General features: G+C 39.1%; 1 protein-coding gene across 1 annotated transcript; it reads right to left on the bottom strand.

The window, feature by feature from the left end:
• Positions 1-242: 242 nt before the first annotated feature.
• Positions 243-1,863, bottom strand: LOC145571707 (uncharacterized). The gene is made up of 3 exons (XM_081630739.1): positions 1,407-1,863; positions 716-787; positions 243-625 (listed from the first exon to the last, which is right to left on the bottom strand). Exons 1-3 carry the CDS (start codon positions 1,861-1,863, stop codon positions 243-245), a joined length of 912 nt encoding a protein of 303 aa, XP_081486865.1.
• Positions 1,864-21,640: the final 19,777 nt, after the last annotated feature.

Genomic DNA, 21,640 nt, shown 5'->3' with positions numbered 1-21,640 from the left:
ATCTGGTTGATGACGAGCTCGACCCCTACGATCTATGTAAGGAGCATTCATATCAGGCACCAAAATATTATGCTGCTCGCAAAACAATTTTACATATTCCAAAAAATTTTCCCATCCATTTTCCCTCATCTCCTACAAAAGAGCTTGACTTGTACATACTAATTTTACGGCATTCACAATATCCTGAGACTTTTGTTGTAAAGCTTGAAAAAGAACATCAGCAATTGCCAAAATTTCTTCCATTAAAAGAGAAATAAAAACAAATCAAAGGAAATCATAAGATTCAAAGCAGCGTCAGCATCCCCACGGTTAGAAGCAGTACAAGACTTATCACCCAAAATGTGTTCAAGTACTATCACAATTGTATCAAACATTTTCATTAAACTTCGGATTGAGTAAAGATGTGAACCCCAACGTGTATCTCCAGCTCTTTTCAATGTACCTATCTGATTAGCTACCCTACCATTTTCAATTTCTCCAATTGATAATAGTATCTTAATTTCAGCCGCTTTTGTTGCACACAATTCATCAATTCGTTTAGAAGATGAACCAATGACGTTGACAATTAATGTCAAATTTGAAAAAAATTGGTGTATCGTAGTACTATCTCTAAAAGTAGCAACTACTGCAAGTTGTAAGCGATGGGCAAAACAATGGATATAATAAGCATACGGACAATTAGAAATAAATAATGCTTGTAAAACATTCCACTCACCTCTCATATTACTTGCTCCATCATATCCTTGACCACGAATGTTTGCAACAGATAAACTATGTCGAGCAAAAACTGAGCACAACTCCCTTTTAAGTATTACAGTAGAAGTGTTTGGAATGTGTATGAGATTAAAAAAAAACGTTCCTTAATTGATCCATTCTTATCAACAAAACTTAAAACAATACCCATTTGCTCTCTTTTGGATTCATCTCGAGCCACATCAACAAGAATACAAAATTTAGAATCTCCAATTTCTTGTCTAATATTATTATGAACCTTATTAGAAATAATATGAAGAATCTCTTTTTGAATCGACGGAGCAATATATTTGGAATTGTAGGGAGCTTGTCTTATTGCTTTAGCAACCTCTTTATTATATGACACCAACAATTTCCTGAACTCAAGATAGTTTCCTTGATTTTCTGAATTCTTTGATTCGTCATGGCCTCTTAAAGGACAAGATTGTAGAGTTAACAAACGAAAATATCAATAGAGGCTTTTAATCGCAATCGATTTAATTTTATTTGCCTCTCACTTTGTTTGTTTAAAACATTTGGAATCTGTCCTTTTTGTTTTGGGAGTGTCCTGTAACATTGAACAGCATTTTTGTGTGTTGAGCAAGGACTTGTTCCAATGTGAGAAAGGAAAGCACATTGTTTACCATCATTTACCTTTTTCCAATTTCAAAAACCAGTTGTAGTAAATACTTTTATACGAGCATTTGGTTCAGCAAACAAATAGCAAGGAAGACAAAATGCAGCATCTTTTGAAGGAGAGTATTCTAACCAATCTAGGAATTTATCAAACCAAGTAGATTGAAATCGACGACGGTGATTTTTACGCCCTGAAAGAGGATATTCAGGTAAACGGGGTTGATATGGCTTCAATTTTATATGAGCTCGTCTTATTTCATTTCGTTTTCCAATTAGATAATCCCATATCGGCGAGCGTAATCTTGGGTCACGTTCTAGAGTAGAGATATCTACATTGTTTAGTTCACCCATTCTCTCTATAGATGACCCTGCACTTGCAGAAGTAGTATCTTCGTTCATTGGATTTATTGGGGTTGCATCTTCATTGGTTGGGGTTGTATCATTCTCCGGTGCTTTTCTCTTAAAAAAAGAGGTAATTGATTTTTGTTTGTTCATAGTTAATCTGAAATTTATAATAAATTTAATTTATTTATTATTAATTTATTTTGTATTAAATATATTCGTCACAACTCACAAATCATATAAACTCATAAACAAATATAAATATCCGATTAATATTAATTAAAAATACACAAAACCATGCTACTTGTTTCATATGTAGTATAAAATATTCAAAATTTATAAAATAAAAAATTGCAAACATCAATATTAAAAAAAAAAAAAAAAAGAAGTAAGGAAACACAATACGCACAACATGACAACAAAAGCACTTAATAATTGATTTACCTTTGGTGGCTTGAATTAGTGAGAAAGTAGAAAAGTATTGCGGACGCCGTCGTATAGCTCGTCTTCCAAAATCTTAAATACCCAAATTGATTAATTGATGATATTTTTAATTGAAAGTCTAATACTTTTTTTTTCACTTTCTACTGTACTACCTAGGGAGTAGAAAAGTCTAATTTTTTTTTTTACATTCTACTGTACAACCTAGGGTATATAAATATTAGGAATAAAATAAAGTAGGCCTAGGGAAGGAATCTAGTCTCTAGGGAATAAAAGTAGGTGACAACTAATAATAGGGCTAATTCACAATTGTATACGGTTTTGCTATTACACAATTTGGGATTTTGGGCCTTACGTACTCATCCTATTGCACTATTTTTTTTTTGGCTGGTACCAGGGGCCAGGCCCATGTTGACCCCCCTAGACGGTCCGCCCCTGCTATCAGGAGTGAAACCAACTGTAAATCTGCTCTCAATGGGAATATAGAGTCGAGCCTCAAGCATGTGGCTCCTAAGAACATTTCTTAGCTCTTCTTCCCGATCCCTGAAGTTTCTGAGATTAAGCCTTGGTTTTAGTTTGGTTGGCAAATTAGTGTTGTCGTTAAAGCTATTCATTTACAAAATCAAAACGAGGCAAAGTTCAATAATTAAGTTTAATAAAATTTATAGCACCTTTAGCGTATTAATATAGGCAACTCTAAAACATTTTATTAAATATTAATTGATCCCAATTGAATTAAATGATTCTAAGACCCTTTATTTTTGCAATAATTGACCGAACTTTGGCCCTACCATCAACCATTACATTTTCAAGGTGAGCAAACTCTTAAATAATTACAACTCTCGTAATTCTTGGTTGAATAATTAATCATCACATGTTTATTTATTACTCTTTGCTTCAAGGTTCTAAACTCTTTAGGTAACCTTGCTGAGTATAACCAATTAAAATTGTAAAACTTGATTTACCCCAAGTCTCCCAAGATATAAAATGACACCTAGCTTTAGCATGACCTATCATAAATATCAAAGGTTTATTGGGTTTTTAATTAGAAAAGCAACCTCAATATTACCGAGACCTATATTTATTATGTCGTGATTATTTAGTGAACTCTATCACATCATCACAAACATCAATAATATCTAACATGCATAATCTACAAATGCATAAATAAAACAAGACATAGTATGGCCCTCTCAATCCTAAAAACTAATAAAGTAAAACTCCCAATTGAACCTTCATGGATCTCATCCATCTAGCTCCTTTGGGCCTTCACTCCATTGGCTTCTTAGATCAACTGCAACCTGTAATACTATTGTATTCTATCTACTACTTAAATAAAATAAAATAAGTTACAAAAATACTTAATGGTACGCAGATGATGGGTGTCATATATGGCACCCATTTGATGAGCATTTAGATTGTTTTTACCTTCTTTTCATAGCTTTCCTTCTTAATAAATTCTTAGTTTTATGCTTTTGCTCTTTGTTTTACCTTTTCCTCTTTTATTTTTTTGTTTTGCGCATTTTCATGGTTTTTCTAGTCTTTTCTCTTTTTATTTGCTCTCTTTTTGTGGTTGTAGGTATTGTACGAGTTTCGGGTCTTGATATGGATGGATTACTAAGGTAGAAGATGCTTTTGGAGCAAGCACATGGCAATAGGAAACCTCAAGATGCAAGGAAGTGTGTTCTCTAAGTTCTAGCTCTTGCGCTCTCAAGCCGTGCTCTTAAGAAGATGGGGTGTTGAACCCACTATCAAGTGCCTTTTAGGACTGCCACTCTTGGTGTCTATCATCATCTTTTGGTGCGCTCCTTCGAATCCCTTAGCGAACGCATGAAGCCGCAAGAAGAATCGAAGAAACCCAAGGAAGCGCGGGCGCGCCTCCCTGGGTATTCGCCTTGCCCAGTTTCGTTTTGCGCCTTCTATAAATACTATTGTAACCCGATTTTTAGGGGAAGTGGAGAAGTAATTGGATATTGAATTTAGATCATAATTTTAGCTTAGTTAAGAGCTTCTTTCTCTAGTTTTAGGGTTAGTTTAGGAGTAGATTTTAGAGAGAGAAAGAGAGGAATTTCAATGGTGATTGAGAGATTGAAGATTCAATGGTAACAATTGTGTTGAAGATCTTCTCTATTATCAATGAGCATTTCTAACTCTATCTCATTTTATTGCTTTGTTTAATATTCTTGTTTATTTGGATTGATTTTTATGTTTGATCCTTGTTTAGTGTAGTTGTTCTTCATACATTGTTTATTCTTGATTTCTTTAGGTTCTAATTGATTAGATGATGTTATTAGAGTAGTTTTTTGGATAGGGATTGGGTAAAACTTGTATGATTGATAAATTGTTCTTAATTTGGGGATTGTGTTGATTAATTGTTGATATTAAAGTGATTAATGGAATTGTGCATGTGTGTAATTCGATAGGCATTGAGAATTATGCTAGATTGCATTGTGAGTTTACATTGATACGGACCATTGATTTGTAGCTTACAATTATCGACTGAGTTTGATTTATGACGTTCCTAGTTAGTGTCTCTTGTAGTTGGCGCTAGTTAGACCTCTAGGAGATAGCTTGTCGAGCTCTTTAGATTGCTCTTACCATTAGTCTTCGCAACCATTGATTTGCCTATTGTTCCCGAGTTGCTACAATTGTCATGATTACTTGTTGATCCCCATTCCTTAGTGCTTTATTTTTTTGGTTTCTTTGTTTGTTAGTTGTTATTATTCTCTCTTAATCTTTGTCTTCGACCTAGCTTAGGCGCATAATTGAGAGTTCTTGAACATTACCGTTCCTTTGGGTTCGACCCTTGACTTACCTCTACACTTGTATTTAGGTTAGTTAATTGTTTATAAATTTAGTTTGACCGAGGGATGATTAGTTTCAACAACCTAGTTCCACCCTTGTCAAAATGGCACCGTTGTCGGGGAACGGTGTCTATGTTTGAGTGTTTTTTATTGCTTGAGTCTAGGTCTTTGTATATACTTTTCTTTTATTTGATTTTTGTTTGCTTTGTAAAAAATGGCACGTTTTTCTTTCCCTCAATATGACGGTGATACATTTCATGGCTATTTCCATAGAATTATAACGTTTTTGAACTACAATCGTTGTAGTATTTGGGAGGCTTGCGAGATTTGTTATTTTGGTTCAAATGAACAAACTAGGAATGAAGTTGACTGCATGCATAATGGTGAATTTAGAGCATTGTCAATAGATGATGCTTGGGATTTCTATGTTTGGTTTGCTAGGGATATCTATAATAGAGGTAATCATGATTCTAATGTTGATGTGCACTGTGTTGAATCTTCTAATATTAGCAGAAATTCCCATGATTTGTCACATGATCCCATTAGTGAACCTAGAACAAATGGTTTCAACTCTATTCCCTCTTTTGCTCATGATGATGAGGTACATATTCAAGTTGATGCTAATGGTGTGTTTCAATATTCTTCATTAAATACCATGCCTTCTTATGATGCGCATTTTTCCCTTAATAATGAATCTCGTATGCTTGATTGTGCCCCCACTCCCCGATGTGATGTATATGCTAATGATCTTAATGTTGATTCTTCCAATCTTGGTTGTACATCTTCTTCTTTTGTTGATCCTCAACCTTCTACACCTTTTGAATCTCTTGTTGATATATTTGAGTCTCAAATTAAGCGCATTGAGCTTAGTAATGAGCTTGGTCCTAGTAAGGAGTCGATTCTTAATTCTAGAGAAGCCAATTAAAGATAATAAAAAATAATGAGGAGTGTATTGAGGAGGAAAAGAGAAGAAGAGATGAATTAGAAAGCCAATTGTCATCCTTGATGCTTGTATGTGAAAAATCCCTATCCAATGTGTGTGTTGAGGATGATGATGATGATTGAGCAACCAAGAGAGGGTGAGGATCCCTTTGGTGAGCATTTTAGTGATTGTAAAGGAGTGGAAAACCAAGAGAGTGTTGAATTTGATTATCCTAACCCTCCTTCCCATCTTGATGAGTCTCAAGTGTATGTTTGTGACCCTTCAATCTATGAGCATATAGACTCTTTTGAGGTTATGTCCCATTTGTTGTTTGAGAGTCATATGAGGACTTATAGATTTTTGGATGATTTCATCGAGATCGCTTCTTGGAACTTAGATGAGTTTGAGATGAATCTACCTCGCTATTACAAAATCTAGAAAAATTACCCCTAATAAAAGACCTGTTATGTTGACAAGAGGTTTGTTCGATATAAAATATCTAATATTAAAGATAACGGGTATCTTATGTGTAATAGGCCCCACCACTTTAGTTAGAGAAGAAATAAGAGACACGCTTCTAAACTTAACTTGTCTCTTAAATAAGCTAGGTTCCACTACTTTTGTTGGGCAAAAAATAATAGATAGAAAAACCAACCCGGTGTCAGACTGAACGGGTCTCTTACCTACTTTTCTTACTGTAGACACCTAAAACTGTCACCCCAAAACCAAACCCGATGATGAACAACCTTTCACCGCTACTATTGGTCGGGTTAAGTATTTAATCCCGAGAATGCTTAAAAAATCGTATTTGATTAAAGTCGTATTTTTGAACAGTCCATGGATTAGTCTTGATGTTTGGTAAAAGCATAGTTTTAATTTCAGCCCAAACTTATTATTTAATTTTAGCCCAAACCTTTTTTATTTTATTGTTTTATTATTTATTTTTGGCCAAAACCTTTTATTTATTTTATTTGCTTATTTTCTTATTTTAGCCAAAATAATAATAAATCAGAAAAAGGCCCGAAATTATCAATCGGCACTTAAAATGCTGAACGAAATTAGGGTTAAAAATGTATTTAGACGGAAAAGCGGGCTAAAAATTCCCACGCCATGGCAGGAATCCACCGTGTCACGGGAATCATTCCCGTCTGACAGTGGGATTTCCCGTGACACGGGAAACTTGTCGTGACACGGGAATTTCCGTGTCCTTTCCGAGTAAACCCTTAACGCGTTTTCTTCCCCGTTTACTAAAAATTTCCCGCGTCACTCAAAAATTACACCGTGTCACGGGAATGTTTCCCATCTGACGGTGGGACTTCCCATGTCACGGTACAGTTTTCCGTGTCGCGGGATACTTTTTTAGGGTTTTTATCATTTTAGGGTTCCGTGTGCTCCCTCAGCACATTTTCTTTATAAATACCCCCTCATTTCTGATGTACGGGCATCAATGAATTCTCTAGTTTTTTTCTCTCTTCTATGCTTTAGCCTAAACACTAGCCTACCCTTCTTATTTCAAAATTCCTTCTTCAAGTACTCCAAGGAGTCCATACTTTACTCGTGGTTCTGTCCTTAAGCCAAGGCGTGAAAGGTAGAACTGTTTGAGGGTTTGGCCCCAAATCAACCCTACTTTATTTAATTTAATTTAATTTAATTATTGTTTTATTATTATTTCCTTGAAGTTACTAACTCGTTTATTATTTTGTAGTTGCAAACAAACGGAATCAAAGTAAGAATTATGTTCCTCTTATTTCTATTATTTTTCTAAAGATTTTATATTGTTTGAATTATTGTTAAATTGCTTCCAATATTAATGTTTATTCTATGATCACCATATTGCATGTTAAAAGAAATATGTAATTGAAAATCACACCTAATAAGATAATTAGGACAACCGGTTTAGGTTCCTTTTTAATCTTGTTATTAAATCAAGTGATCACAATATTATAGAATTATGTGTTGCATTAATATTCAACCAATTTAGCTAAATAATAGTTTGGAGCAAATTGAATCTCTGTTTGTATGCCTTTGAGATCGCAGGGATGTTTTTCACAATAAGAATCGAGTAGAGGCCAATACGGGCAAATGTGACTCCATTACTCACTTCGTACCATCATCCCCGATCCTCCTTTCGTGGTTACAAACCATATGGAATTAATAATCTCATGGATTATGAATAGGGTGCAACCTTCACGGGTAAATCGTTGTTGCCTATCGTTTGAAAACTTGTTGGCGGCTCCCTACTTTATTTGTCCCTAATCGTATTGTGAAAATTCCCACTTCTTATGAGTGCCAAGCATATTCACAACATGCTTTTACGTAGGCGCACTTCGAACGACGCTACAATTTGGCGACTCCACAGGGGAGGTTTTTTGGTTATTTATCGATTTGAGTAATCGGTATTTAATTAAGATGAGTGGATGAGACTTGAAAGATTTTGAAAAATATTCCTGTGATTAATTTGGCATTTTTTGCATATGCATAGACGTTTTAACGTCGCATTTAGGTTTGTCCCGTAGGAGAAATTGAATAACTTGATTGCGTACGAAGGAAAATTGGGCACCAGTCATATTTTCTCACTGCCGTGCCACGGCAGAGTCTGCCGTGTCACGGTACAGCGCACCGTCTGACGGTGTGCAGTACCGTGGCACGGGAATTTTTGTCGTGTCACGGCAGTCCTAAAATCAGTCCGGTGGCTTATTTTCTCTTCTCACAGTCAACTTCCTTCAATTTTTCTGAAAAAACGTGTGTGTTCTACATACGTCTTAGCCCCGGGGGATTTAAGCTCTATCAACCCAAAAACGCTGATGGCAATAAGGGTTTATCCGAGTTAATAAATCCACCCAAACCATGGAGTCAAGTTCGATTTCATCACGAACTCGCGGAGCCGCCTGTTGGCATACACCCTCAAGGGAGGCTGCCTTGCTAACGCGTCCAAACTCTTAACCATGGTACCCTTTTGACACCCAAAGCTTGACCAATAGTTGAACATAGATCTTGACTCTAGGTTGCGAACTTTTTTTTACATCATCGTGACTAAATGCTACATGATTGTTTGATGCTAACCTTCATGTGTTTACTCTTTTGTTTAACCCATGACCGAGGGTTTTTATTTCCACATAGTAATTAGTACGGACCTAAAATCGATTAAAATCTGGAAAAATCACAAAACAGACCTAGAACTGCGCACCGTGTCACGACATGTTCTGCCGCGCCACGGTGAACAGTGCCGTGACACGGCGCATTATACCGTTTGACGGTAGACTGCACCGTGACAGGGTGCCCAGGAAAAGTGTCCCGTTAGTCTTTTTTCGGTTTTTGTGCGAACGTATGTAGTTTATATGTCCAGTTTGGTGTCATGTCTAGCTGTACGGTCAAAACACGCGTCCATAACCTCACTTAATCACTCACATATCGTGTTCACACACTTTTTTCTTTAGTCGTGCACCACTTTTTGACCGTTTTTTAGGGTAGTCTTTTTTTTGTGTCGTTTTTTTTTTCGGAGTAAGTCGGATAGTATCCTCCCATGTTTTTATTTTTTTTAAAATAAAAAAAAAATAAATAAATAGAATTTCAAAGTTATAGATTTATAAAAATTCAATTTTATTTTATTTATTTATTTTTCCGGATGGGTTAAGGTTAAGTTCAGTCATTAAAGGTGTGTTTGTTTCGGTGTCACAGCACTTGGTCAAGAAGTAGGGGTAGATTATTACGGTTCGAGTCAATACCTCAACAACCTCTTATACCAAAGAGGCGTACAAGGAAACCACCACAATCATCTCCACAAGATCCATCTCCAGTCTACTTTCAACCAATGGCTACTAAGGAAGACATCAAGAACATCAACAAGACAATTGAAATGTTGTCTAACATGATGCAAACACTCACCACTAAGGTCAACACGGTAGAGCAAGACAATCAAAACAATGTCACTACCGCTGCAATGGACAAGATTAAGGAACAGATGAGTAAGATTTCTGAAGAATTCACTTATGTGGAACAACCTGTCACCTCTTCGTCCATAAGGGACAAGCTTCCTGAGAAGTTTTCCACTGCTGACATTCCCAAGTTCAAGCCTACTATTAATCCGCTTTTCCATTTGAAGGCTTTTTCTGCAATCATGGCTCTTAAGGGAGTAGATGTGACACTCTTCCCTATAGTGTTCCCTCTTTCCTTGGAGCATGCCTGTCAACAGTGGTTCTACTCTTTGAAATCCAAACATGTCGCGACCTGGGAGGATGTGGCTAAAAGCTTTATGAATCGTTACAAGTGTAACATCTAGGCCAAGACTTCTGAACGTGAACCTTCCATTCTCAAACAGAAAGAGAATGAAGGCTTCACCACTTACTTAAGCAGGTGGAGGGAAACAGCTGCGCTCTTGGTGAATCCCCCCAAGGAAAAAGAGATGGTTCACTTGTTCATTGCCAATCTGACTCATAAGTACAAGCAACACTTGAAGTTTCTGCCTCTGAGTACCTTTGAAGCTTTATACGATATTGGAATCAATATCGAGGACGAACTAATGAAGACTAGCAACAATAATAACAGCACTTGGAAACACAAGAAGAACAACACTCCTTCTTCTTCGTCTTCCAAGCCCAACAATGCTACCAACAATATCAATATCAATGATGTGCTGGCCCTTAATGCTCCTCCTCAAAGATTCCAAAGGCAAAGGAGGGTTTACACGCCTTTGGGAATGACTTATGATGCTGCTTTTGACCGTTTGCATGGTCAAGGACTGATTATGCCAATTGGACCATTTCCAGAACCTCGACCAGAAAATAGGACCGCTAGCTATGACCCCAATGCTTATTTCAAGTTTCATCAAGGCAAGGGTCATAATACTGAGAAGTGTTGGAGGTTTAAGGATGCAATCCAAGACCTAATTGATGCTAATCAACTTCCTGTCCCTCCAGGGGGAAAGAAGCCTAACATTCAAACAGGTCCTCTTTCCGATGCTTTGGCTATCATGGGAGATGAAGTCTCCTTTGATCTGTCAATACTCATTCAACCTGTGAATGAACCTCTGCCGGAATTTGTATTTGTCTCGAGTTCTGAAGAAGTGAATGGAATTTGGAATAGTGATGATGAAGACGTCTATCTCAAGGATATAGCCTGTTCATCTCTTGGCACAAGTGAAGATGTTTGGGGAGATCTTGAGGTCAAGGTTCTTACCAGAATTGGACGGTTACAACAACCTAGTCCACCTCCACCTACACCACAATCACATCCGATAGTTGATCCCATCGACCCTGTGAACAACGATGTGGTCAAACAATTGCAAAAGACCAAGGTGGAGATGAATGTATGGAAGCTTTTGGCCACCTCTCACGAGCATCGAAAGGCTGTGATGAATGCTCTGGTGAAAATAGGAATTGATGATGATATGACTCCTCAAGGACTGGTCAACTTTCTCACTACTGAATTGCCAAGTACTAAGCAATCTAATTTCGTTTTGAGACAAGGATCTGCCCCCGGAAGGGGATCAACATAATAAGGCCTTACACCTCACTGTGGTGTGTAGGAAGATGAATGTTCCCATGAGCCTGGTTGATAATCGCTCTGCAATCAATGTACGCCCACTCCGCACTGCAAAGAAGTTAGGCATAAAGAATGAAGAACTGACTCCCTCTACTCAAGGGATTCGAGCTTATGATAATACTCGCCGTTAAGCCGTGGGTACTATCATACTCAACATAGCTATTGGGGCCATTGAACATCGCACCAAATTTTAGGTGGTGGACATTAAGGCCTCTTTCAATTTGTTGTTAGGACGCCCTTGGCTTCATGAGCTAAAGGCGATTCTATCATCGTTGCACCAGAAGGTGAAAGCCATAGTCGGTGGGGTTCTAATTACCATTGACGCCTCTCCTATGCGCATTCAAGTTATCGACACTCCTATCGTCCATGTCGAACATGACGAAGAAGACGAAGATCTTTGGGGGTTTTCACTCGATGATGTTCTCGTGATCGAAGAAGAGAAAAAGTGTCATCTCGACTTCGATCCCTATTCAAACACCAATATTAATGCCATTTTGAAGAAGCAAGGGCATTTCCCTGGAATGACCCTCGGACTCAAAAAGAAAATGGCTGAACTTTGGGGCCATCCTGGTGCACTCAAGAAGGTTACTTTTGGCTTGGGATTCAAGCCGACAAAAGAAGATGTGAGACAAGCCCTCTTGAAGATGAAGGCTCGCAATAACGCTCGAATCACAAAGACAAAAATGGCCATGGATCCATATCCATTCACCCTCAATGGCCAGTACATCAAAGAAGGGGAAGACTTCCCATGCTACAAATTCCCTGAGCCATTCGTCCACGATGGGAAATGTGAACAAGGATATGAGATGTTCCTCGATTGTGACTTTGTTGATGAAGACGAAGAGCTCTTCACAGCTGAGAAACCAGCTAGCCCAAGCTCTGATGATCTAGGCATCAACCTTCTTTTTGGAATGGAGAAGAATGAATCTAAGCCCGTCTGTAATGATAATTCCAAGCTCGTTCAAGCTGTTATAGCAAACAAGGATTTTGACCCCTCCAAGTTAATCGTCTAAGCTGATAATATTTCAAAGGGATGGCGCAAGACATTAAGGATCACTACGCCAAGCGGAGAGAAGTTGGAAATAACCGCTGGCGAAGGTCCTATGTTTGATGAGTCTGAGTCGTCTCGGTCCAAGTCCGAGTCCGAGTCTGAGTCTAAGTCTGTAGACGAGTCCTTAGAGTCTGAGGCCAACCCTCTTTCTGCTATAGAGTCCAATCCTGAGTCTCTTGTTGAATCTTCTCTTTCCGGTGAGGTCGCAGCTGACCTTGCCCCTCTTGATGTATTAGCCGATGAATTCAATAAAATGAGTACCTTTGCTTACGATGCGTGTCGTTCCCCTAGCCCTGATCAATATTGCTTTGCTAATGATAAAAATGACAAAGAAATAATAAAAGCAATGGAAGAACATGAAAATAAAATGGCAGTTATCGAACATAGAGAAACAGTTAATATTTTCAATGATACGACTGTTAAAGAAGTAAAAATTGGATTAACACTAAGTCAAGATGAACGCAAAGAGCTAATTAACTTGCTTAGTGAATTTATTGATGTATTTGCTTGGTCATACCAAGATATGCTAGGAATTGACAGGGATATAGCTCAGCATACGATACCACTGATTCCAGGTATGAAGCCTGTCAAACAAAAGCTGCGTCGTATGAAACCAGATGTGGCTCTCAAAATCAAAGAAGAAATCAGAAAGCAGTTGGCCGCAGGTTTCATCAAAGTATCCAAGTATCCAGAATTGATAGCAAATGTGGTTCCAGTTCCAAAGAAGGATGGAAGGGTCAGAATGTGTGTTGATTACAGGGACCTCAATAAAGCAAGCCCGAAAGATGGGTTTTCCACTACCTCACATTGACATTCTGGTCGATAACACAGCAAACCATGCACTCCTATCATTCATGGACGGCTACGCCGGATATAATCAAGTATTGATGGCTGAAGAAGATATGGAGAAAACCACATTCATCACACAATGGGGTACATATTGCTATACAGTAATGCCATTCGGGTTGAAAAACGCGGGTGCCACCTACCAAAGAGCAGCTACAGCATTGTTACATGATATGATGCACAAAGAGGTGGAGGTGTATGTCGATGATATGATCGTTAAGTCTAAAGATCGCCCAGGACATATCATTGCACTTCGTAAGTTCTTTGAAAGACTCCGCAAGTACAACATGAGATTAAATCCAGCAAAGTGTGCATTCGGAGTCACGTCAGGCAAATTACTTGGATATGTGATCAGCTCTCGAGGGATTGAAATAGATCCCACAAAAGTAAAAGCGATCATGGCCATGCCACCGCCCAAGAATGAGAAGGAGATTCGAGGTTTCATTGGAAGGATGCAGTATATAAGTAGGTTCATATCAAAACTCACAGCAATATGTGAACCTATATTCTAGAAGCTTAAGAAAAATGTCCCAATCACATGGGATGACGATTTCCAAAAAGATTTCGACAAAATCAAAGAGTACCTAGCAAATCCACCCGTGCTAGCGCCAGCAATACCTGACTTTCCTCTTCGACTCTACTTTACGGTCACAAGAGAAACGATGGGGGCAATGCTAGCACAAGAGATTCAAAGCAAGGAAAATGCAATCTACTAATTGAGTAAGAAGCTTCAAGGATATGAGACACGATACACACCACTTGAAAAGTTATATCTAGCACTTGTGTGGGCCGCACAGAAACTAAGACATTACATGCTCACTCATACAGTGCATGTCGTGTCCAAAATGGATCCTCTCAAATACTTGTTCGAAAAAGCAACACTCAATGGCAGATTATCAAGGTGAATAGTCAATCTTGCTCAGTTGGACTTGAAATTTGTAGCATAAAAAGCCATCAAAGGTTCTGCGGTTTCTGACTTCTTATCAGACTTTCCGCTAGAAGAAGTTGAGAAAGAAGAAGATGAGTACGATTTCCCTAACGAAGATTTACTCATGACCGAAGATGATAGTTGGATGCTCTATTTCGATGGAGCTTCAAACCAAAAAGTTTGTGGTGTAGGAGTCTTGCTTGTATCACCCAATGAAGAGCACATCCCAATTTCCATGAAGCTCGACTTTGATGTCACCAACAATGTTGCGGAATATAAAGCATGTATTTTGGGGTTAGAAACAGCTATCGCCTTGGGAATTAAGAAGCTCATAATCTACGGTGATTCTACACTAATCATTAACCAAATCTCCAAGAGATGGAAGGTGAGAAGTGAAAGTCTCGCTACGTATCAAGCTCATTTAGAAACTCTCACGGAGCAACAAGATGAAGTGGAATATATGTATTTGCCGAGAGAAGAAAACCAATTCGCCGACGCACTAGCTAAATTAGCATCAATGGTGCGCATTCCAAGGATTACAATCAGAATGTCGTTGACCATAAAAAGAAGATATGAACCGGCTTATGTTCACGCACTCGACGATGAACAAGAATCACAAGAAGAAGATGAAGAGCCATGGTATACATATATCCTTAATTATGTGACAAGAGGAGAATACCCTCCTAATACTGATAAAGGGCACACCGTGCTTTGAGGCTCCTGGCCTCACAGTATGTGCTCATCAGGGAAGAACTCCACAAGAGAACTGCAACGGGGAGAAATCTCTTATGCATAGCCAAGAAAGAAGCACACAGAACCATGGAAAATATTAATGCCGGTATATGTGGAACGCACATGAATGCGAAGATGTTAGTCCAAAAGATTCAACGACAAGGTTATTATTGGACTACTATGGAGAGAGATTGCCACGAATACGTCAAGAAATGTATGAAGTGTCAAGTCTACGCAAATTTACAACATGTTCAACCTTCGCTTCTCTACACATATACTTCTCCATGGCCTTTCTCCACTTGGGGCATCGACATCATTGGAAAAATAACGCCACCAGAACAAGGGGGGCATGAATTCATCCTCGTAGCGATCGACTATTTCACCAAATGGGTCAAAGCTACCTCATATGCTAAGCTGACGGCGAAACACGTAGCTCAATTCATTAAGAAAAATATCATATGCCGCTATGGGGTACCTCATGAGATGATCAGCGATAATGGAACACATTTATAAGCCGAATGCACGAAATTATTACAAAAATATCATATCAAGCATCACAGATCATCACCTTACCGACCATAAACAAATGGTGCGGTCGAATCGGCCAACAAAAATGTGAAAACTATCATCGAAAAGATGACAGAAAATTACAAGGATTGGCCAAGTAAGCTACATTTCGCCCTTTGGGGTAATCGAACCTCTGTTCGTACATCAACGGGGGCTACCCCTTTTTCTTAGGTCTATGGAGTTGAAGCTGTACAACCAATAGAACTCGAAATCCCTTCTCTTCGAATCGCGTTGGAAAGCCAACTAGATGAAGTCGACTGGATTAGAGCAAGATATGATGAACTACTCTTACTTGATGAAAAACGCTTGGCTGCTTTGCATCATGTCCAAACCTACCAACAGCGTATGGCGCGACATTTTAATAAAAGGTCAAGACTAGGAACATCAAAGAAGGTGACCTGGTGCTTAAGGCACTCCGCAAAAATGTGTTGGATCCAAGAGGAAAATTCATACCAAATTGGTAAGGTCCGTACATTGTTAAAGCCATCTTGTCTGGCGGAGCAGCACAGTTGGTCGACTTGGAAGGTAATGGTTTCCACAATTTAACCAACTTGGATCAACTCAAGAAATTCTATGCCTAGTTGCATGGGTTCATGACCCAATAGAGCTACGTTTGGCCTGATTCCTTTTTAAGGATACGTAGGCAACCCCTCAAGGGGGTCCGGCCACTTTAAAAAATTAAATCCTCCCTCCGTCGATCAAGTATACGCGTCAGTTCAGCATTGCGTCACGACAAAAAAAAAAAAAAAAAAAAAAAAAAAAAAAAAAAAAAAGGAGTTTATGCCGCGACACGGGACTTTCCACCGTGTCACGGCACAGTCCACCGTGGCACGGTGGACCTGAGCAAAAAAAAAATAAAAATAAAAAAGGGGGAGATTTACCGCGACACGGGATTTTCCACCGTGTCACGGCACAGTCTTTACGAATTCATTATCTGTTCGATGTTTTTTATTTTTATTTTCATTGCGTCCGACACCTTGACTCGGATATTAAAAAAAAATCATTGTAATTTTTTATTTAAGGCAAAAATAAATATGCTATTATTATTGAAATAAATGTGACTACAATTATTGGCATCATATGCCTTATTTTAAAAAATTATAAATCATAAAAGCAAAGCAATACTGATCTAATCCCTTTTCACTTTAGGAACCTCATTCTCTTTTTCAACTAGGTCAGCCTTCACCATTAATGTGTCTTTTGTAGCCCGAACCATCACACCCCTAGTCGAACTTTCACCCCTTTCACCTTTCTTAAAATTCTTCGGTTGTTTTTCTCTATAGAGCATCTTCTCTTTACCCTTCCCTTTCACATAATTCTTCCTTTTCGGCATTATAATAGTCTTAAACTCAATCCCTTGTGTTCTTGGACCTAGACGATCTTTAGGAGGTGCTTTCTTATTTCCAAGACGGCTCTTCACATCATATTTGTGTGATCCAACTCGTTCCCTCCTACTTCTAGGATTCAACCATGCCTTGTATGCACTAAATAAGGGAGGAGGAGCTTGGTTACTTGCAGAAACGGTCCACAAAGGTCTTCCAATCCAATAAGTCTCGTATTTATGAACGTTACTTTCATGCAACGGTTCTTCACGAGGACTATCGTTATAGTGTGGAACTACTTGTTCAAGTCCATACTGTCGCATCAGTCGAGAGGGACAATAAAAAATCAGTCTTGAGATACTAGGAACACGGCAATACGGAGTATCATTCGTACCAACCATCCTAGTAAGCCTCCACCAAGGCACCACCCAACGAATGGAAAATTCTCTCTTTGCAAAGAAATTTTTCCAGTCTTCATACAACATGTTCACAGGGTAATTCTTCTTCCTGCGGACTAGATCGTTAGGGCCATATTTTTCAATATCGTCGGGGGCTTTAAATAGTTCTAAACGCTCCATCAACCAAATCTGCGAAAAAAAAAAATCAGTCGAAAAAAAAATGCAGTTTCCACCGTGACACGGCAGAGAGCCACCGTGACACGGTGCTTGTTTTGTGTCACGGGGGTTACTCGGAGCGCATTTTTACCTGCAACAGTACTAGAGAGCCCTTCCTGGTGGCTTTCCGGTCAGCTTTTGTTTCGTCAAGGCCACGAAATGTTTCTCCAAGGCACGTAGGCATAGGAGACCTCCGAGATTCAACATGTTCAAGCACAGACGCAAGACAAGCATGTCCTACCCTACCGTTTGCAAATAAAAGCTTGCTAAACATGCAAAAAATATATGCCCTTCTACGGTATAAATGACAAGACTCAGAGATAGGGCAATTGAAATATAAATTTGCAAGTTTTTCTAAGTCTACCTCATTACCACACACAATTCTATTTAAATCATGATCTGTTAGATTCAGATGGAATTCAAAGTCTTGGTAATAATACTCCCGTAGGGTAGGCATGGCAATAAGATTTCTGGCAGGAAATCCAAAGATGACACCGAATTCCTCCGGCAGGGGACATATTTCATCGTAATCAAATTTGAAACAATGTGTTTCTGGACTGCAATAGTCTAATGCTGCCCTAAGAAAATCATGTTCAATCGCTACATGCCTCAGGGCTAGTAAACCCCTGACATGAAACAATTCTAACTCTCTTTTGTCAGCATTGGTCAAAGAATAAGACCAGTCGCGCAATGTATTATCAAAATTTTGAGACATTATTATTGAAATATGAAATTCTAATTATTTTGTGTTTCGTAATTATGCATATCACGAATATACTGGTCCTATTTTATAGCAAAAGCGCTCGAAACTACTCAGAAATTATCTTTCCATACGCGTAAACCACACCGTTGTAGAATACGCGCACCGTGACACGAGGAGTCCCACCGTGTCACGGGAATTTGTGCCGCGACACGGCAGATTTTGCTGTGACACGGTGTACAGTGCCGTGTCGCGGCACCCACGCGTTTTCTTTTTTTATCTTTTCCTATATCTATTCGGATTTTTTTTAGTATTTTATCTTCACCGTTTATTTTTCTGTTTTTCGAGAGTTTCATTTCTAATAAAATTCTCAACTTTTTTTTTTAATTCTTTTTTTTTTTTTCATTTTATTTTTATTATTTTATTTTTATTTATTTAATTTTATTTTATTCATTTTATTCCTATTTTTTCTTTATTATTTATATTTATTTATTCTATTTATTATTTTTTTTTTCTTGTCTTTTTATTTCTTTTTCTTTTGGGGAAGGTCGGTACCCTCCACTTACTCAACTTATGTTTTTTGTCGTGTCATTAATAAATACACAATCACACACAATGAGTCTCAAGCACACACTAATAAATACATAAATTGTGAATAATGTACAAAATGAGTCATAATAAATAAGCAGCGTCAAGTGTCATCACAGTATGTACAAATAAAGACCCTCGGTCAAAAATCTGCAAAACTAGAAGAGTTAGGATCAGTATCATCTCCAGCCTGTGAATATGGGAACAGTGACCCAAAGAGTCCTGCCATCATCCGAGTACGAGGAGTAGTATCCCTACTAGTCCCTCACACTCCAGCAGCAGTCAAACTCAAAGCAGGACCCGTCCAACTGGCAAACGGTGTAGACTGACTCAAAGACATGGGAATCGTCGAGGGAGGCATCGTCCCATACACTGAAACTGAAAACAAGCCCAACAGCGGTGGAGGAATCCCAGGCGATGGAGCTGAAAATAAGCCAGGATCCACAGGAGTCAAAACTGGCCTAAAATCAGGCTGTGAAGGCTGTGAAAACGACTGTCGCTCCCTCTGACCCTGACCCTGAAAGCGCTGGGAAGACTGAGGCTGCTGCCACTGAACCTCCTGAAACGGCTGAGGATCCCGCGGAGACTGAAAATGCCGATGAACCTCAAGAGATCGTCTACCACGACTAGGCTCCCCCTCGTCCGAGCCTCAATGCCTCGAGCGCGAGCGGGACCTCCGTTTCTCCTGAAAGATACAAAATCAAAAGGCGTCAACAATGCAAAATAAAACAAATGGTAGAAATGGGAAAAACTGAACATACCTCAAGAACATTGCCAGAACTGCTCCGACAACTCGCACCACGCCGAAGCTTGATGATGTAGTACTTCAGAGCGTCAACAAGCTTCATACATCCCATCATCTCCGGGCAGTTAGGCTGAGAACAAAACAAAGAAAAATCAGTAACAAGCGGTGTTAAAAGGGATGAATAATGCAGAAAAATCTTACCGGCTCAAAAACCTCAGGCAGAGACTCTTGCGCCTGTCTAAAACCATCTGGAACGTCAGCAATATGGTCCTCAGTAATACCAAGCGGCCCTGGGTAGCGGACAGATTGAGGCAGAATCTCAATCCTCCCCACGGGGCGAACAGTCGTCTGAAAATACGATCGAATAATCAAGTTATTCGACTGTTTAAACAGAGACTAGCGACAAAACCCCTCAAAAGAAATCATACCTTAGGAAGGCGGGGTGGAGGAGCCAGAGAGGGAAGCAAGTCCTGCGCATAATCACCCTCCATGCGCACAAGCTCTTGCCAAGGAAAAGTGTAGCGCTCTCCCCTGTTTATCAACTCTCTAAGCAAGCGCGAGTCCAGCATCGACTCCGGTGGAGATAAGGGCACCACAAAGCGATCACCACTGTGCTGACAAACGACACGCTCCCCAAGATACCAGACAAAGCGTCCGGTACCAACAAAAACAGTGCGGTACGCTGAAAGGTGCAAGGCCTCGGGAAGATTAGTCATCTCAGCCGAAGGACGATGCTGGTCATCAATAGCAACCTGAAAACCATAAAAAGTTGCAATGAAGCACCGAAAATAACGTCAAGAGAGAAAATAACAGGCTACAAAAGTAATTCTTACGCCAACAGAAGAACTGCCTCGGCGTAGCAGCTCGCGCAGCGCAGAGACAGACTCTACCCGTGACTCTCCTCGGTCACGCCAGCTGGCCCCGACTGGGAAGTCGTGAATCGCTCCACGACGCCGTCGAGGAGCCAATCCCGGGAAGTACTCGTAGAACCATAGCTGCAATGAAAAGTAATCTTTGAGCACATGAGTCGAACAAATTAAAATAAAACAAGAAGAGGAAAGGATCGTCACCTCTACGACTCTCCATAGACCGTAAACAGTGACAGGAGACTCGTCGTTCAGCTGCCTACAGCCATGACGTAACGACAAGAGAAGGTCGGCACATCTGAGGCTGGCCCAGCTAAAGGATCCTATCTCACTGATCCTGACTAAAGAAGGGAGGTAGCAAAGTAGTGCACGTGAACTCCTATCAGGAGAAAGAGTAATGGAAATGAGAATCAGAATGAAGATTCGCACTTGCTGCTCAGGTGATGTCTCCTCCATGTCGAAACCACTGACTAAAACCGAAGCCACTCTGATCGCTGACGAGTGGAAAACTAGGTCGTTATCTAATCTTCCCTCTGTCAAACTAAATTTATAAACACTTAACAAACCTAAATATGAGTATAGAGGCAAGTCAAGGGTCGAACCCAAAGGAACGGTAATGTTCAAGCACTTTCAATTATGCGCCTAAGCTAGGTCGAAGACGAAGGTAAGAGAGAATACTAACAACTAACAAAACAAGTAACCAAGGAAATAAAACACTAGGAATGGGGATCAACAAGTAATCATGTCAATTGCAACAACTTGGGAAGAGCATGCCAATCAAAGGTTGTGAGGACTAAATGATAAGAGCAATCAATAGGAATCAAAGAGCTATATCCTAATTGTTAAGCTAGGGTTCACTATGAATAACAAACTAAGAGAATCACAATCAAAACCAATTGATAATTGCAATTCCTAAATCAATTGTTCATGTCATTAGCAATTACAATGCAATCTAGCATAATTCTCAAGGCCTAATTGAATTACACACATGCAAACCTTCATTAATCACTTTAATCTCAACAACTAATCAACACAATTCCAAAATTAATCACAATTAATCAATCATACAAGTTTCACCCAATTCCTAGCCAACAACTACTCAAACAACATCATCATATCAACTATAGAGAACAAGAATCAACAACATATCAAGAACAATTACTCTAATCAAACATCAAATATCAAAATCAAACCAAACAAACATCAAATTAAACAAAGCAATTGAATGAGATAGATTTTAGAAATGCTCATTGATAATCAAGA

This window comes from Chenopodium album, chromosome 2 (genome assembly GCF_948465745.1).
Source record: "Chenopodium album chromosome 2, dcCheAlbu1.1, whole genome shotgun sequence".
Classification (NCBI taxonomy): Eukaryota; Viridiplantae; Streptophyta; class Magnoliopsida; order Caryophyllales; family Amaranthaceae; genus Chenopodium; species Chenopodium album.
This window is presented reverse-complemented; position numbering and strand designations above follow the sequence as displayed.